The sequence below is a fragment of the Nelusetta ayraudi genome, unplaced genomic scaffold (genome assembly GCF_046127955.1).
Source record: "Nelusetta ayraudi isolate G7.1 ecotype Tasmania unplaced genomic scaffold, CSIRO-AGI_Nayr_v1 ptg000019l, whole genome shotgun sequence".
In the NCBI taxonomy this organism is placed as follows: domain Eukaryota; kingdom Metazoa; phylum Chordata; class Actinopteri; order Tetraodontiformes; family Monacanthidae; genus Nelusetta; species Nelusetta ayraudi.
Genome location: NW_027466069.1, coordinates 2,937,585 through 2,964,785, shown reverse-complemented (window position 1 = coordinate 2,964,785; position 27,201 = coordinate 2,937,585). Strand labels below are relative to the sequence as shown.

At 43.7% G+C, this 27,201-nt stretch overlaps 3 protein-coding genes and 1 long non-coding RNA gene across 26 annotated transcripts in view; 3 read left to right on the top strand and 1 right to left on the bottom strand.

Moving 5' to 3' along the window:
• wnk3 (WNK lysine deficient protein kinase 3) overlaps positions 1–10,927 on the top strand; it is a 36,229-nt gene extending 25,302 nt beyond the window's left edge. For 2 of the 4 annotated variants that reach the window (XM_076026320.1, XM_076026321.1), the window contains exons 13-25: positions 60–195; positions 325–441; positions 537–638; positions 739–787; positions 874–1,026; positions 1,120–3,377; positions 3,622–3,868; positions 5,433–5,515; positions 5,597–5,937; positions 6,782–7,017; positions 7,107–7,196; positions 7,481–7,632; positions 7,721–10,927. In XM_076026320.1, coding sequence (XP_075882435.1) covers positions 60–195; positions 325–441; positions 537–638; positions 739–787; positions 874–1,026; positions 1,120–3,377; positions 3,622–3,868; positions 5,433–5,515; positions 5,597–5,937; positions 6,782–7,017; positions 7,107–7,196; positions 7,481–7,632; positions 7,721–8,230 — 4,474 coding nt within the window. In that variant the 3' untranslated portion in view covers positions 8,231–10,927. The remainder of the gene's footprint in view (positions 1–59; positions 196–324; positions 442–536; positions 639–738; positions 788–873; positions 1,027–1,119; positions 3,378–3,621; positions 3,869–5,432; positions 5,516–5,596; positions 5,938–6,781; positions 7,018–7,106; positions 7,197–7,480; positions 7,633–7,720) is intronic. The other 2 variants (XM_076026322.1, XM_076026323.1) reach the window with 2 other exon arrangements.
• Positions 10,928–11,341: 414 nt separating this feature from the next.
• On the top strand, positions 11,342–20,110 carry phf8 (PHD finger protein 8). Of its 3 annotated transcripts, XM_076026333.1 has the most exons (23): positions 11,342–11,631; positions 12,284–12,535; positions 12,660–12,745; positions 12,839–12,968; positions 13,200–13,360; positions 13,494–13,635; positions 13,755–13,941; positions 14,025–14,187; positions 14,290–14,377; positions 14,590–14,696; positions 14,821–14,912; positions 15,230–15,319; positions 15,427–15,708; positions 15,801–15,883; positions 15,963–16,132; positions 16,232–16,317; positions 16,736–16,857; positions 17,408–17,451; positions 17,536–17,739; positions 17,842–17,937; positions 18,025–18,134; positions 18,230–18,590; positions 18,689–20,110. In XM_076026333.1, exons 2-23 carry the CDS (start codon positions 12,438–12,440, stop codon positions 18,775–18,777), a joined length of 2,991 nt encoding a protein of 996 aa, XP_075882448.1. In that variant the 5' UTR covers positions 11,342–11,631; positions 12,284–12,437; the 3' UTR covers positions 18,778–20,110. The 3 variants fall into 3 exon arrangements, with proteins under 3 accessions (XP_075882448.1, XP_075882447.1, XP_075882446.1); XM_076026332.1 differs by having other exon boundaries at positions 17,408–17,739; positions 18,236–18,590; XM_076026331.1 differs by having other exon boundaries at positions 17,408–17,739.
• LOC142888217 (uncharacterized) lies at positions 15,859–17,524 on the bottom strand. The gene is made up of 2 exons (XR_012926666.1): positions 17,384–17,524; positions 15,859–16,099 (listed from the first exon to the last, which is right to left on the bottom strand). It is a non-coding gene; the product is annotated as an uncharacterized LOC142888217 (long non-coding RNA).
• A 922-nt stretch (positions 20,111–21,032) lies between the features above and the next one.
• The window catches only part of huwe1 (HECT, UBA and WWE domain containing E3 ubiquitin protein ligase 1), a 35,022-nt gene continuing 28,853 nt past the window's right edge, over positions 21,033–27,201 (top strand). For 14 of the 18 annotated variants that reach the window (XM_076026318.1, XM_076026314.1, XM_076026309.1 and 11 more), the window contains exons 1-4: positions 21,033–21,176; positions 22,681–22,750; positions 25,697–25,744; positions 25,911–25,980. In XM_076026318.1, the coding sequence (XP_075882433.1) occupies positions 25,936–25,980 (45 nt within the window). In that variant the 5' untranslated portion in view covers positions 21,033–21,176; positions 22,681–22,750; positions 25,697–25,744; positions 25,911–25,935. Of the gene's footprint in view, positions 21,177–21,862; positions 21,881–22,680; positions 22,751–24,345; positions 24,544–24,805; positions 24,825–25,219; positions 25,241–25,696; positions 25,745–25,910; positions 25,981–27,201 lie in introns of those variants that run through there. The other 4 variants (XM_076026301.1, XM_076026302.1, XM_076026305.1 and 1 more) reach the window with 4 other exon arrangements.

Below are 27,201 nucleotides of genomic sequence, written 5' to 3'. Positions count from 1 at the left end.
TAATGTTTTAGTTTAACAATGGATAATGTGTGACAACAGTGCGACTGTACCATCCATAGGTCAGTTCCAGCCAATGGAGAAGAAGCTCTCCAGCTCTTGGCCAATGGAAAGTTTGAGAAATTAAAAAGTCAAAGAAGATCTTCCTCGCTGAGACCAGAGAAAGTTTTGCATCAGTTCCAACTGAGCATGCTTCAGGTAAAAAAAAATGAAGCAAGAGTTAAATTGTTTATGTTTATGTCTATGTGTGTAGACCTATTAAATTTAAATGTAGATTTCGAGAAGTATGTTTATGTATAAGTATATGACATGCATTTCTCTTGCCAGGTGTCTGGAACTGGGGACAATATGGTTGAGTGCCAGTTGGAGACCCATAGCAACAAGATGGTGACATTTAAATTTGACATTGAGGGCGACGCACCGGAGGATATAGCTGATTACATGGTAGGCTGCTCACACGTTTGGACAATCTGCTTTGTTTGCGCAACCATTTGCCTTTTTTTTTTCTTTGACTGCTGTTTGGTTGCATTTATTTGCAGGTGGAGGAGGACTTTGTCCTTGAGACAGAGAAGGAGAAATTTGTGGAGGAACTTAAAGCCATAATGAAGAAAGCACATGAAATTCTTCAAATACATTCAATGGTATGTTTAGATACCCAATTATTATTCTGGAACGTTTATCCTCTCTTGTCTTTCTTTTTGGAGCTAATATTGTTCCTTTTTTTATTTCATTTTTTTCTAGACTGGATCAACTGACCAGCTTCACGTGAGCACTCCCACTGGCTCTTCCGGTAAGTTGAAAGAATATTCTGATTAACGAGTTCCACTGTATGTTCTCAAAACTTGTACCCTAGTAAAATATTCTTTTGATTTACAGTAGAGTCGGTGCCCTACTCTTCCCCAGTCGGACGCTGGCGATTCTTCATCAACCAGACAATCCGCCACAGAGACTCTCTATCCAGCCAGGGAGCTGCCGTGCCGTTATCCGCCTTGGAGATCAGGACTCCTCAGTCTCCGAAAACAGAGAAAGGTGATCCTCCTTGATGGATGAACGATAGCCTTAGCTGTGAGAAAGATGATGGTTCTAGCGCCGCAGATGCTAACCATGTGCTCGTCTTTTCAGCTGCGGAAAGCGAAGGGTCGCAGAGTATGGAGTCCTTGACGGGAATGGCCACTACACAGTGCCCTGCCTTGTCTGCCACCTCGCCCCCTGTCTCCTCTGTCTCTGCCCCAGCCTCCATGGCCCAATCGGCCCTCGCTCCTAACGTTATAGCCTCTGAGAGCATCTCTGCGCCAGCCTCCAGTGTTCAAGCCGCCACCCCTGCTGTTCCCTCGGGTGGTCCTGAGCTCATGCCTTCAACCTTCGTCAACAAAATCCCCAGTGCCCCCTCGTCCATTGCGATACCACCTTCTTCTAACCTTTCCAACCTGTCCAGTCCTCCCGGTATTGTGCCTCCTACGCTCACCAGCATGCTGCCACAAGTCCCTAGCTCGCCCGGAGCCACTGGCGGCTCCATTTTAAGTCAAAGCATAGTGGACCCATCGATAACCGTGGTGCGGACATGCGTACCAGCGGTGGATCACTCTCCAGCCTCCTATCTTACCCATCTCCCTGCTCCTCCTCCTGCCGCAGCCGCTGCTGCAGTAATCTCTCCTTCAGCGGGTCAACCTGCCATGGAGCATCAACTGAAATCCGCCCTGACCGCCCAGCCGGCCCAAGAGAAACAACAGCAGCAACCGCCGTTGCAGCTCACGCTACAGCAGCAGACCTCGGCAGCAGTTCAGCAACAGCTGCAGTCAGTGCAGTTTGAACAACAGCAGGCAGCGCAGAGTCAGCGGATGATGCCGCAGCAGCAGCTTCAGTCACAGCATCAAGTGTACCAGGAGCCGGTGCAGCTTCCCCAGGAGCAGTCGCTGCAGCAGCTAATGCAGATACCACTTCAGGGCTCCATGCCCGAAATGCAGATTCTGTCTGGGCCTGTGGAGATGCTGCAACAGCCCGCACCCTGTCAGCACTTTGTGCATTCCGTGCCCCTCCAGCAGACCCAACAACCCTTTCTGCAGCAGGCAACGCAGTACAGCCCACAGTTGCTGCAGCAGTCTCAGCCACAGGCGTCCTTGCCGCCTCAAGCTGCTGCAGTGGCCCAACAGCAAGCCTGCGTTGAGCATCAGCAGCAGTTACACCTGCAGCAACAGCAAATGGTGCAGCAGCAGCAACAGCAAATGGTGCAGCAGCAGCTCCAGCAGCAGCAACTTCAGCAGCAGCAGCTGCAGCAGCAACATCAGCAGCAGCTGCTACACCAACAACAGCAGCAGCTACACCAACAACAGCAGCAGCAGCAGCTACAGCAGCAGAAGCTGCAACAACAGCATCAGCAGCAACAGATGCTAATGGGCGCCGTGGCGTTCAGTCTTGACCAAACACAAATGTTGCACATGTCCGGCGGTCAACAGTTTGTTCCGCAGCAGCAACAGGTCGTCACCATGCCCTCACAACCTCAGCAGATTCTGCAGCAACAGCAGCAGCAGCAGCAGCAGCAACAGCAGCCGCAAGTCCCCGCCGAGTTAGCGCAACAACACACGCAGTCGCAGGCGCAGCTCCAACAGGTGGAGCCGAGGCAGGAGGCGGCGAGAGGCAGCGAGACGCCACAGAAGCAGCAGCACTTCCAGGTGCAGAAGCAGTCGTCGCTGCAGATGTCGGAGTCGGAGATGTCCACGGGGGAGACGAGCTTCACCGAGGACACGGGCGGCTCCTCCGCCCCTCTCCATCCGGGCTCCGACTCCTCCCTGCCCCCGCTCCACCTGGCCACTGGCGACGCCCCCTTGCCCTCCCTCTCCCTCACCATGAGCCCCTCGCCCGCCCAGCCGTCCTCTGTGGCCGAGTCAGACAGCGAAGGCCCCCCCAAAATTGAATTCGTGGACAACCGCATAAAGACTCTGGACGAGAAGCTGAGGAACCTGCTGTACCAGGAGTACAGCAGTGGGGCGGCGCCGGCGGGCTCCACCGCCTCCGGCCCGCCGTCAGCCACCTCCACGTCGGCAGGCGGGGACGAGTCGTCTGAGCCGCAGTCGACCCAGCCCCTGTCCTTCCCCCAGCCCGCCTCCACCTCCGACACGTCCCCTCACTCCTCGTCATCCAGCACGTCCTCCACCACGTCCCGCTCCTCCTCCACCTCCCCCGAGTTGGAGAGGGCCAGAGGTAGAGGGGGCGCCTCCTCTGAAGTGCCCCGTGCTGGGCCAGAGCAGGTGCCGGCGGAGCAGCAACCTGGCCCGTCTCTCCCCTCCGCCTCATCGACCCCACCCACCTCTCTGTTGCCTCCCTTTCTGGATGATGCAGCCGGGCCCCTGCGACCACCTGTGCCGGGAGAGCCAACTATTCTTGTGAGTAGATGTCATCGTCTAGATGTTAAAAACTCAATAAAAAAAAATTCTTCCTGAGCCTGAACCTATCATATGTCCATGATAAAGTTTTACGTACTTTTTTGTAATTGTACTATGAAAGTGAGTCATTAAATCCCGATTCACCAACAGTAATTTTGGATAAATCTGCATATACGCACGTTACTTTTCAGCTGCCTGTGAAATTGTGTTGCTATTTTCTCCTTAACTGCCTCGACTGTTCTAGGCTGTATCTGCACAGTCTGACACCAGTACCATTGGAGACGCCTCGTGGCCCCCCAATCAACACCCGATCCCCCTACAGCATGGAGAGCCGAGGCACAATGCAGGAGGTGGATATTTTGGCCTAAACCTGACATGTCCTAGTATCAGAAATCCTGTTAGCAAGAAATCCTGGAGTCGCAAATTCAAAAACTGGGCGTGCAAACTGCGCCACTCCGCCAGCTTGTTCAAGAAGCCCAGGGGTCAGCAAGGTAGCGTCCTTTCAGGGAGCGAGAGAGAGAGCGCGAAAGAGAGAGAGAATGATGATGTTGGGGCATGGACCTAAATCTAATATCTAGTACTAGTTTTAACATAGTACAATAACGTTCACATCTAAGGAATTAATAACTCAATGTTAAAGAATGTTAACGTTTACAGCTAATTATTATTAATCCTATTTTTTACCCCCGTATTTTGTGACAGTACTTCCCATTTTTATGTGTTGCCATCACTACATACATTGTTGTTGTTTTCTGTACTTCCTTTTACCTCATTTATTTTTTTCTCGTCGATCTTTCCTTTTATTTGCATGGGTAAGTCACATTGGGGAGTAGAGGAGGGTGGGGCAAAGGCACGGCTTAGGAAGTGAGAGAACATTTATGAGCCACGTAACCTGCTGGTGTGCACAGCAGCGTGCAACTCACCACACTTCTCAGAAGAGACAGCGGCTTGGTTGCTAAGCCGATGTGCTCGTATCACTTGTCATTTATAGAAATCGTGTTCCCTTGTTGGTGCCAGCTCATAAAGCAGGACGCTGCTTCATGAGGCCATGTGCTTTCGCCTAATTAGATGCATTCATTACGATTGCCTTTTCACAGTAATGACTAATAGTAAAAGCAACAGGCACATCACACAGGGCTTATGAGCTAGAGTCACATTTTGCTCTAGAAGCTTTATTTGTAAAGTTTCTTCACCATCTTGCATGTGTTTGTGTTTTCCATGTTTAACAGTAGCTCCTAGCTTTTTGTCTTCTCTTTCTTTCTTCCTTTTCTTTGGCCGCATGCGTCCATGCATGTGCGACTAACAATGAGCCGTTACCTGTGTGTAGCACCTGTAACCTGGCTGCTAATGCTAACGTTGTTCTTTAAATACTGCTGATCTGACAAATCCCAAGTATCAAAACGCGCTGAACAACATCACCATGGATCTGGCCCCAGATCTCACGCGTGATGTTGGGCTGTTGCTGTTTGATATGCGAGTGGGAATAACGTGAGTCAGTGCGAATGAGAGGCTGGATGTGTGGGCGGGTGGGCGGGGGGGGTAAATTGTTGTTATTGCTCAACTGCCATTTTGTGATGTTTTTTTTTCTATGTTAATGACTAAAGCATTTACCTCCCCTTCCCATATACCCACCACGTTATTGTTCTCAAGCATGTTCAGTGGCATATTTTCCCACGTTCACAGTAACCTGTACTCACTGTCTAACCGAGCTGTTTTTAGTTTGGCTAAATGACCTCCACTGAACTCACTGTACGGTTAACACATTTTAGAGAGATGCATGCAAGTCATGGGAGTCACAAAACTGATGACGTGTGTGATGTTGATGGATGATTTTTCTAACACTGTGCCTTTGTGTTCGTGCCCCATGTCTGTCTGTCTGTCTGTGTGCTTCTTTATGTATCTCTGTGTCTGTTTACATTTTTCCACGTCTGTTGCCTTAATGTGTCTGCGTCATCATTCACGTGCTCGTTGTACTTCTGTTTCTGTGCTCCCGTCTTTGGATCCTTGTCTTCCCCATTTTTTTTTTTTTTGGTTTCATCCCTGTGTCTTTATCAGATGGACGCTCCAGCAGCCAAGCCTTGAAAGAGGAGGATGTGCCAGCGTTGAATCCCCCTCAGTTACGCAAAGGGCGGTTTCAGGTAGGAGAAACTATGGATACCCTGCCTCATCGTGGCCTCAGTCAAGTGGCTGATGATATCCCCCGCGTCTTGTGCCATTAGGTCACTCCGGTGCTGCAGTCCTCTCCCCCAAAAACTCTGGCATCGGGCCAGAGCAGCACTCACAGAAAAATCGGGCGCTTCTCCGTGACCCAGGCGGAGCCCCAGAGAGATGAGCGGCAGACTGATAGCTCACCCCTGCCTCCTGAAGTCAACAAGGAGAGAAGGAGGTCGCGGGGGAAAGATGGAGAGAAGGAGGAAAGTAAGAGGACCCCGGCGTTGGCTCACCTGCCTCGAAGTCACGGGCACAACCACTCCCCCCTGGGCAGCAGCGATGACGACGACGATGAGAGTGAACTGGAGGACGAAGACCTGAGAAAAGAACTACACAAGCTGAGAGAAAAGTAAAAATATAACGGCATCGTATTTTTCTAAATGGATCTTTGTTTTAATGCATTTCACGCCATGTGTTTTTTGGCAACATTTTCCCTGTTAACATCACATAACTACAGAAGAGGATTAGGGCCACGTGAGGAGAAAAAAATAAGACAGACATTTTTTGAATAAAGTTGAGTTTTCGAGATTAAAGTCAAAATTTCGAGAATAAATTTGACGTAAATAGGACACGAAGATTTGTGAATAACATCGGAATTTTTCAATTAATGTCAACATGAAGTAAGTCAAACTGTCGAGAATAAAGTCCAAAGGCTCTGTGCGCAAGTCTGTGGAGTACTTCCGTTTTCGCCAATTTCCTGATGACTGGGTGAACCTTGTGGGATACACTTGTTTTTGGCAGTTTACTTTTAACTGTGGGTAACTGGGTTAACCCACCATCCAATCATTATTAATCTAGAAATTTCCACTTTATTCAAAAGATTTCCACTTTATTTGCATCAACTTTATTCCTGAAATGTTATCTTTTTTTTAACGTTGACTTTATTCATTAAATATTGGGTTTAATCATGAAATTTCATCTTTTTTTTGGTCAACTTCATTCATGACATTTTTACTTTATTTACGAAACTTGAAATGAAAACTTAAATAAAAATCTCCTTCTTGTAATATTTTTTCTCTTCTTGTGGCCCTAATCCTCTTTCATACATATCCAATCATAGATCCTTATTTCTCAACTCCAATTAATAAACCAAAAGAAACTCAAAATCAAATTCTCAGTTTAATTAATTTGTTGGGGTGACTGCAACAATGACCCTGGATTCTCATCACAATTTAACTGTCCTGTCTTTGTAGGCACATCAAGGAGGTGGTATCCCTTCAGGCCCAGCAAAACAGGGAACTGCAAGAACTTTACCGACAGCTCCGCTCGCTCAAAGACCAGAGGCAGAGCCTGCCCGCCTCCCTGTCGCGCACGCCTCCACTTTCCACGGCACCTCTTGTTGTCTCTCCCCGTCGGCACCGACCAACTAAAATCAAGCTCCGGCCCAGGCCTCACTCTCACATGGACAACAACGGAGTCTCCCACTCGAGTAAAGCTTTTTGCCACCTCCTTCATTCTTGCCTTTCTCCCTGTGTGTTCTGTTGTCTCTGTGTAATTTTCTCATCTCCTTCCCCGCAGGTATTCAGCAGTCCAGCAGTTTCTCGGGTAGTGAGCAGAGCAGACTGTCCCAGTGCTGTAACACAGACCACAACGTGGCTGCTAAAAGAGGTATGCTTTTTTTTATTGTTACATCAAGGCCATGGGCACACATACCTGGGTGTGTTCGACAAAACATAGTTTTACTTTGGGGTTTGGACTTTCTTTTTTTTTTTTTTTTAGATAAACTTGGGTGACATGTTTTTATGCTGTTAAATCGTCACATTATTATCATTATTATTATATTGGAAGTTTTCTTTTAAATTACTGTTGGTGTGTTGGTTTGTGGTTTTGGTCTTTGTTTTTTTTTTTAATGACTGCAGTGCTCTAACTGGGTCCCCTCTTTCCTTTCGCAGATCAAAGTAACACTTTCACAGATGAGCTGCACAAACTTGTCGATAATTGGACGAAAGAGACAGTTGGTCCCTCCCAGCCCAAACCGTCGCTGAATCAAATCAAACAGATTCAGCAGGTGCAGGAGTTAGGGGGCTGGAGCCAACAGACCGAGGTAGAAAGAAAAGAACAATGAACGCACCTTCAGGAAATGATTACAGAAATGGCCTGGATGTTCATTCTCATGACTATATTCTACACAGGCGGCTCCAACAGGTTGGTTTCCGGTGGCGCCTCTGATCTCCCAGGCTCCCTCCACCGCTGCCACTTTGCCTGTGGGAGCGCCCTCACAGTACACATGCGGAGGGAGCCTTTCCAACCTCCAGTCCTCGGCACCACCGTCACCACTGGCTCAAGTGCCACAGGTGCACCAGAGTTTACACCTCCATCAGTCTGCGACCTATCCGCAGACTCCGCCCCAGCAGGTGCCGCAGCCCCGGATGCAAACTCCCATACAGCCCCAGTCCCCACCTCATGGCCAGCCCCAAATACCGGCCTCACCGGTGTCCCTGGTTGCGCCTCTGCTGCCCGGTAGTGGTGCCGTTTCACCCACAGATGGCGCCTCTGCAAGTGCTGCTGCAGGGACGTTTTGCTCCCCGCCATCGTCATCCTCCTCTAACTCTTCCTCTACCTGCTCTACTGCTGCTCTGCCTTCCAGTGCCAAAATTCAGCCAGCTCCCCCGACCTCGACTCTTCCTCTGGGACAAAAATGAAACGGAGGCAACGTGTGAGCCGAATGTGAAAGTGCAAGAGGTGGCGAATGCAAAAATGTAGATCATGACGCGAGAGACTTTTTTTGGGCCGTTAGGTCTTATGTATGCCTGTGGAAACTGTGACAGATGTGAAGACATGAGTTCCAGTGTGTGTACGGATGAGGTGGGGGGAGAAAGGTGGGGAGGGGGATGCAAGAAGTGAAAGATCCTAGTATGTATTGACGGTCGATGATACAGAACACAGCGGCTGGAGTTTACAAATCGTAGTATGTCTGGGCGTTCAGATGTATACATTCTTAAACGTCAGAGTGTGTGAGTTTATGAGTGTGGGTGAGTGCCATTGTTTATCTGAGTACATATCCTTCATGTGCTTTCACACAGAATTAACAGTAATGTTTTTTTTGTTATGAAAACTGTCCTCGCGCAGAGACATGGGCAAAAATGACAGTGTTGCAACGTTCTGTTTGGTATCTTAATGCTTACAAGAAAGGACATCTTTATTTTTAAAAGTGCAATTAGTAAAAAAAAAAAAAAAAAAGAGAGAGAGAAAAGGTCAATTGAAATTGATTTAGCATGTATTGTACAAATTTGTGAGGCATAAAGTATTTTTGTAGACATTGGGGCGGGATGGACAGTGACTCTTTTGCATTGTTTTTACATGAAAACCATTTTAAACCTTTAAAAGCATAGGGTCACAGCAAGGTTTTTCAATGGCAACTGTCAACATATTGAAAATGAGCATGACAACAATTAATATTTGGTGACACTGCTGTCACAAACACTCTTGCAGTGTTGTGCACGAGTACGGCATGTGCTTCTCATTTTATGCTTCCAAGTGAACAGATGCCAAAAGTTAGAAAGACACTATTTTAATTTGGACTTAGGAAAATGTATTATGTGCGGAAAAGCTCAACCATGGCATCCGTGTTCAGTGTAAAACCTGAAAACACTCTTGAAAATCTGAATGAGGTTAAAAAATATGAACCCTGCAGGTGCAGACCAGTGGTACTTCCTGTATATTCACATACACTAATTATTTACTTGGGAAAGAAAATTATTTTTTGACTACGGATACATTTTTCTCCAGGATGATTTCCCTCTCAGAGTGAAGTTCTGCATATCAGTACATCGCACTTATAATTAGAATCAGATTTTATTGCCAGGTATGTGTAAAATATACTTGGAGTTTGACTCTGGTGTTTTCTGTCTTGGGCATGCCAAGAAAAAGAAAAAGAAACTTGGAAAATAGATAAATATATATATACAAATATAAAAAACTGTTGAAATGAGCTAGAACAAAAATCCTGCCAACTCACCTTTGAAAAGCTGGAGAGGCGTGGATAATTCCATTATTGCCTTTTAAAAAAAAGTTGAAACAGCATTTTAAGTGGGCGTAAGTGTTCTGTGTGACAAGACTTTGTGGTCGCTCCTTGGTTTGTTGCCTATACTTCCCTGTTTCTTCAGTTAAGCACAGCCTCTCGGATTTCATTGTACCTAGCTTAGACGCTTATTCCGTCTAAACGATGGGTCCCCTTTTCCCGAAATAACAAAATAAGTTAGGCCATATTGAAGTTGTACATTTGATGTCAAGCACTGTCGTGAATACCCTCTCTTGCCTGTTTGTCTTTGTTCAGTGTGGACAAATGGACTTAATTCAGCTGTGACCTATTCAGTCTACGTGACTATAGACTTTCATGCATTTTGTCAGGAGCTCATTCCTGAGCTGCAGCTGCAAAGGTTTCCTCCCGTTCAAAAAAAAAAAAATGTTACTCCCTTTACGTTGAGATGCAGGAACTCACTGGGTGAAATATCAACAGTGGATACGTTGTCAGTTGTTGATACATGTGACATAACAATTAGCTTGTAGTCAAAGCAGCATTTACGTTTAACACTATAGATTGTGTGGCACGTGGTGGAGGTTGTCGTGTCAGTTATGCTGCCAACTATGAGTCAAAGAACATAAACTGGGAAAAAAAAATGAGGAATAGTTCAAATATATTTGTTCAGAACCCGCTACTGCATAATCTCAAAGATAGGAAAGGTTTTCTTTAATTGTTGCTTAACAAGACAATCGCATTGTCACTGAGATGTAGTTAATTATTAGTGAAGGTGGAATTCTGTGCTGTAATGTCTGATACTAACATGTTGACTACAAGCTACAGCTGATTGATCATTTTTAATGATGTGGAGCTGGCTTTGTCCTTGAAGTGTTACCAAATGTTATCTAAAAGATAAAGATTATTTTTGTATTTTGAAATGAGGTTGTACAAATTGTAAAACTGTGTTCTCATTGTGAACTGAGGTTATTTGAAATTAAAAACACTGGTTTTCATCCCTGTTTACATGGGACTCCCCTGCCTTTATATACCTCTTGAAATCCTTGGTCATTTAAGGTAGTCTTAAGATATTTTTTTTTCTTTGCAATTTTCGAACTAATTTTAGTTTAAACTAAGTCATTCTGTAACATGAACAAGCCGGTTGTGCTCGTAGATAATATTAAATCAATTTTAAAGTCAATGCAGCAAAACTCTGGGGAGTCCCAAAATGGCATTCATGAGAACCAATGATAATTTGACTTAAGTTTGAGAAACCTCAAAAAAGGGTAGGCGATTTAGCCACTGTAAATTGTAACTAATTCAACTGTTGATTTTATTTATGTTTTGTAACTAATCAAAATAAATGATGTTAAACATCAAATTACTGGTCACTAGTGTGTTTTTTGTGAAGTTTTCTAATAACATGACATCGTAATAAGAATGCATAATCACAATTAAATTTATTTAAACATTAATGGAATATCCTTAAGCTGTTGAAAAGAAAGAAAAATTATTGCAGTTAAGTTGTGTTGAAATAGAATAAATTCTGTCGCCCTCCCTCAAAGGTCAATTTATGTTGCTTGACTTAGTTTTATTGCTGTGAAAGAAAAAAAACTGTCTAAGCAGAGATTTTAAATTAATACCTAAACAAAATTTTCACCCACTTTTGTTTAGAACAAGGGAAATACTGGCTTTCGCTGCATTTTTAGTTCTCAGTTGTTGTTTTTTTTTTAGCAACTCCATTTGACAGTCCGCAACTTTATTGTTCCTTCAACCGTGGACAACGAACAAGCGAACAACAGTCTGATGCTACAGCCTTTGAAATGGCGTTGACGATGTAGTTCTTCATGCCGTCACCTGCACTAGTTGTCGCTCTTTTCTGTCGCGGTGGTGTTTTTTCCGCTCTTGCTTGAATGCATTTTCGGGCGTGACCTCTGTAGTCGACCATAACGGGGTTTCCTAACAAAAATGTGGTAAAATACATCGGTAATAATTGACGTTGCATAATAAAGGCCGCAGCTACCCCGAACTTGCGTGGGGATTACAAGGGCTTTGGACTGCGTGGCCTGCTGTATCCCGATGTCGGTAAGTTGCTAACGGAAAGCATCCATGTAGCTCAGAAAACGCGCCCTTTTGCTTTAGTGAAATTAACCACTTGTGTTCGTCTGTGAACAGTCTATTTAAACTGTATGTATACGTTTAAGTACACCTATTTTTGCACCCTGGTGGACATGCACCTAAAATATTTTTCATACGCTTAATGTTTGCTACTTCGTTGCCCAATGTTGCTAACGTTAGCATGCTAGTGTAAAGGCGCTAATGTTTTGATTGCGATACAGTGTTTACAAATGGTGAACCAGCCTTACCCCTTGTTCATAAGCACGCGGCGAAATACTTGACTAAATCATGTTGTCTTGTAATGGTTGTTTCTTCAGCAATGGAGGTTTGCGTTGTGAATTAATACCATTATTTGCTGTGCCTTGTCGTTGTGCTACCGAAACGACTAGCCTTTAGCTACCCCCTCCAACCTAAGCTACTTTCGTGTGTTGACTAGTTGGAGTGTGTCTCATTGTGAATATATAAATATTACAGTGTTAAAATGTCTTCTAAAATTACATGTCTTCTAGTGTTGCCTAAATAATTTATCTGGTCTCGCTGTTCGTTCATGGGAATATGCAAGGCTGTTGCGTTTAGACGATGAAACATTACCAACTTCTGTGTAATCTTATTTCTGCAGACGTGAAGTGGACATCAGATGACATGTGAAGGAGCCGCAGTCGTTTGGCAGTGAAGAGGCAGTTCCAAGACTCGTTTCCCTAACGACTCAAATCTGCTTTGAATTCTGAAATACTTTTTGTCACCTTACAAACGGAAAGTTTGGTTTACACAACATGGCATCAGTGCCAGTCTACTGTTTGTGTCGCCTTCCATATGATGTGACGCGCTTCATGATCGAGTGTGACATTTGTCAAGACTGGTTCCATGGAAGGTGGGTGTTTTGATGGCTTTAACACATTGTAAAGGCAAAGTTACATGTGTATGTATTGGCGGTTAATCCCTTCAGTTCAGCCACGTCATCTGTGTGTTGTGTGTGTGTGAATATTTCTGTGTAGCTGCGTTGGAGTAGAAGAGGACAAAGCGACTGAGATTGACTTGTACCACTGCCCGAACTGTCAGGTTACCCATGGGCCATCTGTCAGTAAGTCCTTCAGTAGTAGTCCTCATTGGGTTTTATTCATGTTTTTTGTAACGCAGTGTCTGATCCTTCAAGCGTCCCTTTTATTATTCACAGTGCGAAAACGCCGTGGAGGGAACAAACAGACTACAGACCACAGCGCTGCTGGAGTGAGAGATCCAAGTCGCCCAGTCAAGACAGGGAGTCCACAGTTTGTGAGGGAGCTGCGGAGTCGAACATTCCCAAAGTAAGCACAGCACAGTACAGTAGAGTGCATAGTTTGCAGACTGCATCAAGGTGTGTGAAACATCTGAAATGAATTGTAATGTTTTGTGTGTTCTAGATGCCGCTATGCACAATCTACATGTGTTAAAATAATCTTTGTGTCTCCCAACAGTCTCCTGTTATTTTTTGTTCTTTTGTTTTGTTATGTATTATGTTATACTTTGTTAATAATCTTTTCGTGTCTCTATAACAGTGCTGATGAGGTCTTGTTAAAGCCAACTGGGGCCCAGTTGACGGTCGAGTTCCTAGAGGAACACTCGTTCAGCGTTCCTGTCATGGTGCTCAGACGGGACGGCCTCGGCATGACGCTTCCACCGTCGTCGTTTGGTGTCACTGATGTGGAACACTACATTGGTAAAGTTCCCAAAGTCTTTCTTCAGATACAGATTTCCATACATGAACTTGGTTTATTGATCTTTAGGCACATAGAAGTGTGACACAGCGACTTAGTCATGCTTCTTACGGTTGGACTTGGATCTACATGCAGGTGCAGACAAAGAGATCGATGTGATTGACGTGTCTCGTCAGTGCGACCTAAAGATGCGTTTGGGCGAGTTCGTTGAATACTACAATAGCCCTAACAGAGAGAGAGTTCTCAATGTCATCAGCCTGGAATTCTCTGAAACCAGGTATGCAAGTATTTCCCTTTTTTGCAGCTTATTAGTTTGCAAAACGAACGTAAACATGCAATGAAGTGAGTAACATATTTCCACGAGTGGTTCCGTTAACACTGTTAAACTTCTGTCAGACTCTCGAACTTGGTGGAAACGCCAAAGATTGTGCGTAAACTGTCCTGGGTGGAAAACCTCTGGCCGGAAGAGTCTGTGTTTGAGCGGCCCAACGTGCAGAAGTACTGCCTGATGGGAGTGAAGGACAGTTACACAGACTTTCACATTGACTTCGGCGGCACCTCAGTGTGGTACCACGTCCTGCGGGTGAGTGAAAAACGAACTTGCTTCAAGTCGGTCCCAGTGTCACTGACTTTGACTCTTTGACTGAAGTCCTTTTGTTTGTGCAGGGCGAGAAGATCTTCTACCTTATTTCTCCCACGGCGGCTAACTTGGCTCTGTTTGAGCGGTGGAGTTCCTCATCCAATCAGAACGAGATGTTCTTTGGCGACCAGGTCGATATGTGCTACAAGTGCTCCGTCAAACAGGGAAACACCTTGTTCATTCCTACTGGTGATTTCCTACGTTTCTTTTGCTTTGTCTTTGTGAGGGGTGTTTTGATTTTGTTTCGAGAGGATAAATACAAAATATTCACACATATTTCTCCATTGAAAGGATGGATCCACGCTGTGTTGACCCCAGTGGACTGTCTGGCCTTCGGAGGAAACTTTTTGCACAGTCTTAACATTGACATGCAGTTACGGTGAGATTGTATAAGTTTCTTTCACATTCTTGATGACTCTCTGACAAGCACTCCATACTAATAACGCCTTAGAAAATTCTTCAGTATGAAAAAGATCTCTAGTGCATGTATTTAAAAATAAATAAATTGATGATAATGATGACAATGATGATATTATTTTCGGGCAGGGCGCTGTGCTCATTAATGGCCATTTTTTTCTATTGTTATTGCAGGGCATATGAAATAGAGAAGAGATTAAGCACAGCAGACCTGTTCAGATTCCCCAACTTTGAGACTGTTTGCTGGTATGTCGGGAAGCATCTTCTCGATACCTTCAGAGGTGAGACAGTTGTGTGCATTTTATTGTGTATATATTTGTATTTGCCTTACATTTCCCTTTGTTAAATGTTTGCCTTGTTGCATTTTATTTTTATTATTATTGACTGTGCTTTTCTGTCTCGGAGGTCTGAGAGAGAACCGCAGGCATCCTGCCACCTACCTGGTGCATGGTGCGAAAGCCCTTAACAATGCTTTCCGCGGTTGGACCCGTAAAGAGGTAGGCGTCATGTTTTTCCACTCACCTTCCATGGTTCACTTCTGTTCGTTTGAAGACTTTGTGCTACTGGTCTGTGTAAATGTTGACGAGGCATCGCACCACTTTGCCGCAGAGTTTAATGACTCTCTCTCACAATGCTTAGTTTCCATTTACTGCTGGCTGAAGCCAGATCAAATTCACATTTAAGTAGAAAATGCTAATTCAGATGTGCTCTTTTATTCCTTGTGTTATTAGATAAACCCTCTTTTTATTTTACCTTAAGTGCTAAAATATGTGTAGTTTTTTTGTATGTTTTATAATTATCTTCTCATTCTCAGGCTTTAGCAGATCATGACATGGAAATCCCTGAAACCATCAATACGCAGATACTAGTGAAGGACTTGGCCAAGGAGATTCGTCTGGTTGAGGTAAATAGCAGACTAGAGTTTTAAAAAAAAAGAATTTTGCCTCTCTTTTAAAACGCACATCTCACTTTTTTGGTCCTAAATGTTGTTATTATTTTTACTCTCAATAGGACATCTTCCAACAAAACATTGGCCGCACAGGGCCCCAGTTTCCTGGTTCTCCTCTCGCTAAAGCTTCCTTAACCGCATCCCAGAACTCTGGACGTCCTCCTGGAAAAAAGAAGGGGCCCAAGCCGAAGGAAACAGCTGGGAATCCTGGGCCCACGGGAACTAAGAAGAAGAATCAAAAGGGGCAAATTAAGGCCGAACCAGGAGAACTTGACCTCATAGAGATTCATACCAAACATACGCTCAAAAAGTTTCAACCTGGCAAATCCAAAACTAAGAACAAGGTCTGACCGTGGCGACCACTGGGATGGGCCTCATCGTCAGTTTTTGTGTCTGTCACAGTCTCATCTTTGTTTTTGTTTCCGATATCTTTCAGTTTGAATTGCCTTTGGAAGAGTTCGAAGGGAAGTTGAAAAAGAGCAAACTAAAACTGGTGCTGACCAATGGAAAAATCCAGGGGTAAGTTGTTTTTTTTTCGTTTGTTTTCATTTTTGTCATACTGCGTATCTGGTGCTTAGCGGTATTCATCTGGCCATAGAAAGAAAGATCGCAGCAGCAATGGTTCAGGGAGTGCGAGGAACTACAAGCATCTCGCCATGGAGGGATCAAGCTTGTCTGACTTGGAGTCTGAAGATGAGCTGCAGATTGACGAGGCCCCGCCTCCACGACGGAAGCCTGCAGGTCCCGGCAAGAAGAAGAAAATAAGCAGTGAGAATTTTTACTTGAACTAATAGCGCTAAACCGGAGCTGTAATAAACGTTGCTGTCATCTGATCCTGATGTATCGTCACTGTCGACGTGTCGTTAGCTCTCCCCAGGAAGCTTCCCAGAGCCAAACCCTGTTCTGACCCCAATCGCATCAGGGAGCCTGGCGAGGTAGACTTTGACATTGAGGTGAGATGATAAGATACACACCAGTCAGTGTTGTCTTTCAGCTTTTCTGGACGCTTGAAACTTTGAGCTACTTCAAGTCCTTGTAACTTGCCAGTTGTGTCACACACTGAATGAATGAAGAATGAGTGGATGTAATAACCTCAGCCAGTCTAAAGAAATAGTTCAATGGCTCTCTTCGAGGTCGGGCAACGTCTGGTTTGCTTTGTTAGTGAATTGTATTAATATTGTTACACATCACTTTCTCTATTGTTATCCTTGCCGCTGTTGTCTCTGCAGAGGGACACCCTGTGAAAATCAGCATTTCTCATATATGTGTGGCAATACTGTTTATTCCCCAACACCCTCCTGTTTTAAACAGAGCAGGAAATGAAATGTAGTATTTGCGCTCCGATAAACACGCCATTCCTCTTTGCTTCAGGAGGATTACACGACGGACGAGGAGGCGCTAGCTGCCCATGGAGTGAAGGGTGGTGCTGGAGGCATTCTTGACTTACTGAAAGCCAGCAAACAAGTCGCAGGTTTAGACTCTGCAACACTCAGGTACCAACCCCTATCAAGTAATTGATGATAATTGGTAGTCACTGAACTCTGCGGGCCCTGCGATGAACTGGCGACTTGTCCAGGGTGAACCCTGCCTTCGCCCTAAAACAGCTGGGATAGGCTCCAGCAGACCCCCGTGACCCTGAATAGGAATAAGCGGGTATAGAAGATGAATGAATGAATGAATGAACTCTGGTGTTACTACTGAAGCACTTGGTGTAAACCACACTGATGCAGTGATTTGTGCAAAAGGAGCCCTTATCTTAAACATACATTTCTGAATGTTGTCTTTTGGGTAATTAAAAAAAAATATATTGTTAAACCCTGGATTTTTGATTTTCATGAACTGTGACCCATAATCATAAAGTTTTAAAATTAAAACACAAAATCCTTAAAAATAGACTGAAATTGAGCTTTTTGAGTGGAATTATTGGGTGGCGAGGCACAATATTCACATTTTTTAAGATAAAAATGTATTTACAAGCCTTGACATGAAGCTACATTGAGACTCTGAATTTTGACTGACAGTTAAACTTAATTCCTCTTTCAGTGCGGAAGCCCCAGCCTCGCCAAGCACCCGTGATGCCATACAGGGTATGTTGTCCATGGCCAACCCTCCGTCCTCTTCCTCATCTTCCTCCTCGTCATCTCCCTTGTCTATTTCCGGAGGACTTACAGAGGGATTGGGGAAGGTCAAGGGAAAAGGTGGCAGGACTGTGTGGGTGACTGGAGGTTCCAAAAAGACAGGAAGTGCTGAAAAGAAGCCTGTCATCGAGAGACCGGGGAAACGACCAATCAAGCGGCCGGCTCGGCACCTCAGTGATGAGGAAAGTCCGGATGAACAGGAAACGTTGGGAACCTGTTTTAAAGACTCCGACTATGGTGAGCAGCTAATAAATCATCATAGCTTGTCGTTGTTTTGTCGTCATTTGTTTGTCGTTTATTTATAGCAATCCTTTTTTTTCTTTTTTTTTTTTCTCAAAGTGTACCCATCCCTGGAGTCTGATGAGGAGGACCACGCTAACAAAGCCAAGATGAAGAGGAAGAAGAACTGGGATGACACACCTTGGAGTCCAAAAGGTAACCGGCTGAAGTGTTGCACCGATAAACATTAGTTTCTCGTCTTATTTCCACATCGTAAACTCCTGATATTTCTCTCCTCTGCAGCTCGGGTAATGCCCACCCTTCCCAAACAAGAGCGGCCCGCTAGGGAGGGGGCTCGAGTTGCGTCCGTAGAAACCGGCCTGGCTGCAGCCGCGGCCAAGCTGGCACAGCAGGTGAGTCTGAGGTTCTGTTTGCCCAGTGAAATAACGTCCAGGTTTTATTTTGCATTTCCGCAACATTTCTTGTGTTTCGCTCCCTTGTCGTGAAGGAGCAGCAGAAACCAGCCAAACGGAAGTACACCAAAAAGCAGCGGCCTCCGCCTCCTGCAGTCACTTCCCCGCCCATCCCTCCGGAACCCACGCCGCCCTCGCCGCCCCCTGCCGCAGAGTCTACCGGAGACTTGAGTCCAGACAGGAGGATGGATTACTTCTCTGCAAGTCTGTTGGACCATGAATACACGGCAGGGCCAGGACCTTTTGGACCCGGGGGCCCTCGGGGCACCGGAGCCATGGCTCCGGGAGTGTTCCTCACTTCACGCCGACCTTCGCTGTCCCCGCAAAACAGCAGCTCTCAGTCGGGTGCGTCTGTGGCAGGTTCGGCCAGCCAGGGCGCAGCAGGGGTTGGGCAAGGTGAGTGCAGCCACCTCAGAAGCTTTTTTGGCAGCGTTGTGGCCCAATACTTGGCAAATTCTTTTCTAATGTGTTTTCCTCTTTCCGCTTTTATTCAGGGAGACGCCCAAAGAAAGGACTTGCAACTGCAAAACAGAGACTCGGAAAAATTCTGAAAATTCACCGCAACGGCAAGCTTCTATTGTGAAAGAGTGCGGTTGAAACCTTTTCACGTGAATGATGCAAAAATGGCTTTAAGTGAAAGTAGGCAAGACGGAAATGGAAGCAGTGAATCTATATTTTGTACTCTAGAGGAATTGATTTACATCTGCCTGGTAACCTTAGTATATTTTTTTGCTCATTTATGCTGCCTAATTGACTGGCAGCTTGTATAGGCACTCCACTTTTCCCACATTACCAGCTACTGTTTGGCATTGACAGTTTTAAGAATTGTAAATGTCAACTGTACATTCATTTGCGCCAGGTAACTTCAATGAAACCTGGCTGGGTTTTTTTTGTTTTGTTTTGTTTTGTTTTTTTTAAACGGTACTTTTGTGGGTTTTCTGCACACATTTTACTGTCCTCCAGATATTTTTAAAAGGGAACTAGGGGGAAAAAAAAATCTTAATTTGGGTGAGATTTAAACTTTGAAGCTTGCATCAGACAAACTGTAGCATTGTTTGGTTTTGTTTCTCCTCCCTTACAAAACATTCTGTATGGAGTGCAGGCCACCATTCTTTGAGAAAATAAACAAGTCTTTCATAATCCTGGGTAGGGATATAATGCTCTCCCAGACAATAGTGTGTTTTATTTTAGGAATATGTTGTTTTACCCTCATTTAGCTTTTTACATAAAAATGGAAGGCGCTAAACTCTGGCAAAAAAAAAAAAGAAGAAAAAAAAAACATAACGCAAGTCTATTTATTCAGTATTTATTTAACAACATAATACCCTGATTGTGTTTCAACGCAGTTTTATTGTTTTGGATCCTTGCGCTATTTTTTTTCAACCAACTGATAGCTGTACAAATGTGTATCCATTACTTTCACAATTTTTTACTTTTTAAGTTGGTATTGTAAATATTTGTAATATTTGTAATTTATATAGCTAAAGTGGAAGAGCCGAACAAGTGACAATTTAGGTTCCAGGAGTTTGTGGCAGCAGTCTTGTGACGACGTAGAGACGTGCTCTCTCTATAGAATGTACTAGTTTTAAAAAAAATGGCAGAAATTTAGATTTACCTGTATGAAAACATTGTAAAAGGCACAGGCTTTGAATTAATGTGTAAATACATGTTGTAATTTAAGTTCTTTTTATAGTGCAAAATTCAAAAAAATCTTTCTTAAAAGAAATTGTATATGACTCATTGTTGTATTTGGAAAACATCTTAATAGTTCTTTTTATATTTGTATGCAGTAATTGTCATGCTTAGATTGTCATGTTGTCTATTCAGTGAACTTGTGAAAATATTTTGGGGGGGAAAAAATCCATTGTCTTTTCTGTCCATCTGTTTTAGTTTTATAAAAAAAAATGTTATTGTCACTTGTGTTCGGTGTGTACTGTGTTTTTAAACATTTATGTGTTTAAACTACCTGTAACACATAAAATTTTAACATGGGAAAGAATTATTTCTTCTCTGAATTCATTGTAGGATGAACAAAAATCACGTTCTTCAGCTCAAAGAATATTTTCAGCTTTGATAAGGGAAAGCCATTAACTTTGTATTGTTCATCAACAACTGGTTAACAGACAATATATCTCACACTCCTGTTCAATATTTGTAATTTCTTACAGTGACAAAACTGGTCAATGTAAGCTGATCCAGTCATAATTTGGAAAAGTGCCAACATTTTCTTTACTTTAGTTCAAGCGGCACTAAATAATAATAATAATAATAATAGATTCTAAGATATTTATCTTTACATTTGTGGTCAATATATTTTTCGATAAAAATTTATTTATTTATTTATTTATTTATTTATTTATTTTTACCACGCAGGTACGTGTTACGCACAGAATAATAAATTTGGCAGTGCCTGTTCAGACTGCGCTAGCGTGCTTCATGGGGAGGGTCACTGGGCTGGCAGCCAAAGTTCTGTAGTCCTGCATTAGGCCGACAGAGGGTGCTGTCTTCATGGTTAGGGGTGCCAGGTTCCCGTTACATTGTCGTCGTTTCTTAAAAATGGCTTTAGAACTAACACATTATCTGCTGTGGCTTTAAGACTATAAAATAATTTACAACACGTAGAGGAAATATTCGGTCCAGATGGCAATAATAATAATAAAAAACATTCCTGCCAAATATGCGAAGGGTTTTCTTTTCTAAAATGTTTTATATGTGTCAACACAGTAAAACAACACCAACAACATCTGTATTCTCAAAGAATGGACAATTCTGCCGCATGCTCCGCTCGTGTCTTTTGTGAGGACTGAAAATACTAGTTCGCAGGCAGCGTCGAGAAGCGGCGTCAGACTGTCGATCATGTTTTGTACTATTGCGAGGGAGTGCCCTTTGGTGAACGTGTAGCAGGTAATATCGCGAGATCCAAAGTATCCCACCACCACTCGCTGGAGCAAGATGGTGAAGCTAATGTAACACGCATTCGAGGTAAGGCAATCAACTGTCCAGATTGACAGCGGTTTTTGACAACTGCTGGCAAACATTGCTTCCCTGCGATCATCGTTGTCGAGTGTTCGTTTTCTGACTTTGTCAGAGACCATCGCTTTCCCTTTATCGGGGTAAATTATGAATCATATGCTGTGTGAACCGCCATTTTTAATGTAGCCGTTCTCCCTCTGATGGAGCATTGTGAGGCTGCGCGAGCTAGCAAGCTACCAGCGAGCGAGCTAGCTAGTAGCTCGCTAGCTCGCGCGAAACCCACTGACATACACCCCACATACGCACACTCACTTAGGGGCATGAAGTGTATGTACGTTCGCTCCCTTACAAGCAACAAATGTGTTGTTGTTCAATAACTGCTCTATTTTAATTATACGCAAAAACAGTGGACCCCAGGCTGCTCGTTTGACTTTTTTTTTTTTTTTTTTTTTTTTAATAATCTGCTAAGGTTAGCCTGCAACGCCAAATCGAAGCGCAAGTATCGCTAACTCATTTAACGATAGGCTAATCTGCCAGTAAGATTAACTAACAATCACGCTCCTATGGTTAAGAGCTTTCGGTGGCGTTTTAGAATTACTGCGTAAATGTGGATAGCTACATTATTTCAACATTAAAGTACCATTATCACTGTTCTATATTGGACGCAGATTGTTTCCCTCCATCAGTTAAAATGATTTAACGCTGTTTTGGGGGTACGTATCATTGAATTATACTTGGTGTGGTCCTTTGTATTGATAATAAGGGAGGGGGGCGGGGGGGCGAGAATACACATCTGATTGTTGAAACAAGTACAGTATATATTCTTGTTTGTGTTTGGTATCGTTAAGTAGTCTTTGTCTATGTTCATCTCAGCTACATCTTTTGTCTTTGGCAGAATCGTAATCCGTTAAAATAGTGATGACAGCGTGAAAGAGGGTGACGATATGTGCTGTGCAAAAACTGCAAAGTAAAGGTGTTATAATAAGCTTAATCCAAATGCAATTGCAGTTTAGTCGTTTGTATCGATTTAATTGAATTTTGACTCATACCTAAGGCTAGGATATGATCATTTCACAACTATAACTGCATAATTTTAATGCTCTGCCTCAAGTAAATGTATCATTACTTTTACAACAACTTAACTCATGAATTAAGTTGGCTCTATTGTGGCCCCTCTTCATTGATATCACGCTCCCTGCAAACCTTTTTCAGACTGGTAACAGGTCCCAAGCAAAACTATCAGAGCTGAAAGCGACTAACTCTACTCGACAAGTAAAGATCATTTGGAGCTGCTCTGGTGGGAGAGAAGCTGCGCAATGAATATCACAATCTCATGAATATGCACTGTAATGTTTCCACCAATAAAGCAAAAAAAGCCTCAATTACAAGTCTGTTACCAGCAGATTTTTTTGTTTGTTTGAAGAATAGGTCAGATTAAGATTATTACAAATCTGTTCTCCTGTCATTAGGCCGGCAAGGTTTGTCTAATCTGTTCTATCTGATTTGTTTTCAGATCTTTCAAGGATGCTGTAAAGCAAACCAAGGCTTGCAATGGTGGGACTATTCAACCAAAGCTGTTTCTGGTATGTAACACTCCACTTATTAGTTTATAGACGAGATTTGTGGTCGACAAGAAATTGAATAAAATAGTGAACATGTTAAAAGCCTGCTAGGAGTGTGCGATGTGGAATGGACATTTAGAGGAGGGGGACATTTTTCTCACTGTGATTGGCGATGCCAACAAAACTGACACAACAGTAAAAGTAACAAAGGCATTTGCGAGAGAAAAGTGATGTAGCAAACTCCTGATTTTATCTTCTGTGGCTATTTCTGTAGCTGCAGAAATATGCCGCTCAAAGTCACCACTTAGCGAGGTTTATTGTTGATCTGAATGCAAGCAACAATTTTAGCATGACAAACAGTTTTAGGGTTAAATAATTCAGTCCACTTTCCAGAGACACTGTTTAGCAAGCATGATGTCTAGCTCGCTGGGTTCAGCTGCGCTGGATCTCTGAGCTGTTTCCGTCTGACCAGTATAATATTTTTTAGTATTTATATTTTCCTCATACGAATCCATCTTTAAACATGGGAATATTCCAGTTAGGCGGGCCACACTGGATGGGCATCAATTATTTACTGATTCTTAAAATGCAAGGCCACAGAATTTGGACATCTTCAACCAGCGTAATCATCAGAACCAGAATCCAGACCCCGGAAGAGTTGGCGCGACCACTAGACCACACACCCTGCTGTTTGTAGTAATGATTGTAAAGTGGTAATTCCACAGGCACCAGATGTGTCACATGAACTCGCACGATAAAACACGATTTCAGTAGGGGGGGGGGGGGGGGGGGGGGGGGAAGAGAGAAAAACAAAATCTAACACAACTGTGGTGGTCAAGTAAAGTATGCGACATCTAGTTGCAGACACTCCTCTGTTTTGCTTTCTTTCTTTTTTTTGGCTATCATGGTATCTCCTTCAGAGGCAGCCTGATGGGTGGCACGTTAGGCCCGTCAGGGAGGCTCTGACCGGATCAGAATCAGTGAAACAAACCTATTGGCACCACTTGGTTGAGGACTATTGTTTACAACGCTCTAATAATTGTCGAGTCAAGGCCAAGGCCACCCTCTGGTCGTCACAGGGGGCAAATTGGTCTCATCTTTGGCCTTAATGTCATCCTGTGTGGCCAGCCTAAGTTAAATTTAGTGAGGGCCTTTTCAGCAAGGCAACAGGCTGAAGATCAGGGCTGTTACCCAGTGAGGCCTGACTTCATTGAACTTGAGAAATTAATATCTCTCTCATGCTTGTGTAAAACGTTTTTCCTTCTTAAAAATAGCCGTTTTGAAAATTGTTTGTGAAGCTTATTTGCGTGTTGCTGTATCATATGTATAGTATTAATGTGTATGCAACATTCCTCTGTGCAAACATTTGAGAATTTAAGACGTTTGAAGTGAATATTTTCGTGACAAGTGTTGACTTCAGAGTCGAAGCTGCAGCGGGCTAAACTGTTGGGAGCATTGGCAGTACTTGAACACTGCACTGCATTGATTGACCGAGGCTTCATATTCTGTGCCGTAACGTTTTTCACTTTTTGCACACTACCCACGAGTCATAATGAAAGCGCTAACAGCAGTCCCTGTGCGTTATTTCCAAAACGCGCGGATACTCTGAAGGATTCCACAAGCAACGGATAGCCATATTTATGTTTCATATTCGCGGCTTTGAGCTGGTTCGACTGAGCGAAAACTGCAACAAAACTCGCAGTGTCACGTTAGTCCACCCGGCAATGATTCAGCGAGTTATTAAGCGTTTCTCCTCCAACAGCGGCTAGCTTGCTAGCTAGCGCGTGGTTCGAATGTGTAGCTGAGGAACCAGGGTAAGAACCTCAAGCAGGCTAACGCAACGCGATTTTAAGAGGTTTGACACACACTCGTCTTCCTGTTGCTGCTCTCCGCGGGTAGTTTACAGTTTCGTTTCATCAAAGCGCAGAGGTGCCGCGGCTCTGGGGAGCACGGGAGCATTTTGCGGCCTGTGCAGCCCCGACCTAAATTAGTCAAGAGTCAGGTCAGGACAGCATGCCCAGCCCATGAAGTGGGGATTGACAGTTGTGGCACGAATTTGCAAATTCACTGTATACATTTTGAATCTTCACCGGCGGTTAGTCACCAGCTTTTATTTACTCTCGTTTCCATTTTAACTGGGTTCTGGTGTCACGATGCTTTAAGAAGTATTCAAGGAAAACATCGTTTGCTAATATTGCCGGCAGCTAGCTGTTAGCAGCGGCTAGGCTCAATTTCGGTGAAAGCGGTGTCGATTGTGTTGTATGTTCATGTTCCCGAACGTGTGTTTTGTTTACCAAAGTGGAACTGTCGTATGTAGTTTTCCCACGAGATCACAGTCCGGCTTGTGAAGTTGTTAACGTTCGGCAAATAACATTTCGCTTCAAGCTGGGTTGACGTTAGTCGCGAAGCTAAATGGCTGTAACTCCGCCGCTGAACGTCAAGTCACTCTAGTTAAGTTGGTGGTCGGCAAGGGTTTGTTTCACTATGACATTGCACTTGTCTCGAGTCGAGGTAATCCGTAAATGTGTCGCTCAAGATTTAGACTATGAATGATTTTGTTAACTTTGTGTCGTATGTTGCTAACTAGCCAAAAGCGACTGCTTTCCGTTCTGTGGTGACCGGTCCAGCCTAAAAACGTCCAACATAGTCTGTTAATAGCAGTCATGGTTCCGTTGCCGTTACAAGATAAAACATTGTCTGCTGTTGCTGTAAAAATGTTAAGATCGTGTCTGTATAGTCCGATCATTACGCTACAGTGACCACCATAACTTGCTGTATTACTCGGAGCGTGTTGTGTAGCTCTCTATGCATGCAATCGGGGTTATCCTGCATGTTTCGCCTGTTTCTGTAATTCAAAGAAATCTATTTTTAAGTGTCCGAAAATTTGATAACCCGTTTATTTGAAACATGTTAACAAATGTGGCATCTGACTAATGTTTGCTTTTCCCACATTTTACCATCCTGCAGGTGACAACTGGAACATGCTATTAAGTGGATATTGCCAAATTATTTTATGTAAGTGCATTCCAGTCTGATTAAATTTGAAATGTTGAATATTTAGACAAATTGAGCATGTTTTTTTAAAATTAGTATTTTAAACTAACCATTTATGTTGTTTTGAACTCTAATGTTTGCACAGCATTGTGTATTGCTTTTTGATGAACGTGACTTCTTCTGACAGGAGGAACGGATAAAGAATTTCCAAAATGAAGGTCGATAGAAGCAAGTTAAAGAAAACTCCAACGGAAGCTGTGAGTATGCGTTCGCCAGTGTGTCTGACTCCGACCTTAGCCAAAATGTTCCCGCCTGTCTTGTCGGGCAACGTTGCAAGTTACATTCAAATGATGGTGCACCTTTGGTGCTCTGTCGAAGTAAAGGTAATAATCACAGACTATATTTAGATGCACCTCACAATCTTGTCGAGGTCCAAATTTGATTAATGCAACAGTTCAAATAAGATGTTTATATATGCACAGGATTGTTAATGTTTACGTGTGAATGAGCCATAGGTGATTGCTACCTATGACCAGGCACCTTGCTTTGGTTCTTAATAATCTGATTAAAATCAGCATACTCCTCTTGCTTACTCTGAACATGACCTCACTCTGGTTAATGTGACTATTAAGAAATTCTATGCAGTTGTATTAATGATGAACCTCTGAACCGTCTGTGGACATACCCACGTTTACAACCATTCATTGTGTTGCTTTCCGCCTCAACTTTGCAACTGACGTCAGTGCCATTTCATGATGCTTTAGTAATGTTCTTTCAAAAATACTTGTTTGTGACGTCTATGACGCTGGAAATATATTTTGGGCCATTTCACTTGCAGTACCATGTCCCAGCAACCAGGTGGCAGACCGTTAAAGCTCTATCACAAAATTCCATTTTCCTTTCATCTTTGACTCTTTCTTTGACTGGCACATTAAAGATGGTCTGAAGAGAAATTGTACCAGGTGTGCCACAGTTGATTGTTAACGCTTTCTGACAAGCAGTCCAAGAGGGGAAAAAAAAACATTTCCAAAGTAAATATGATTTTTAAACGTACTTTAATACAGCACATGGCTGCAGTTTCTGTCAGTTGGAAGCCCTGAAATATTCCCATGGAAACTGCAGACCAGTCGGACACCTGCACTTGAACTGCACTTTGAATCAGGGCATTAAGAGATCGTCCAGACCAAAAGCCAGGGTAGAGACGACGCAGGCCGACAGCAAAACAGATGTTGATAAGAATAAAGGCAAAAGAGGAATCTGCATGTGTAAGTTTTGTCAGTTTTTCAGGAAAAGGTTGTGGCTTTACAGGAAACGTAAGGAACCCAGTGAGATCTTTTCAAATGTCACGGACAAATTTAGAAATGTAAAGGTGTTGCGTGATGTGACCAACAGTGCACATCCAAACTGTCACTGCCATCTTCTTTCCTTCCCCTCTTGGTGGCTATTGCTCTTCCACTCTTTTAACTTTTTCTTTCTGT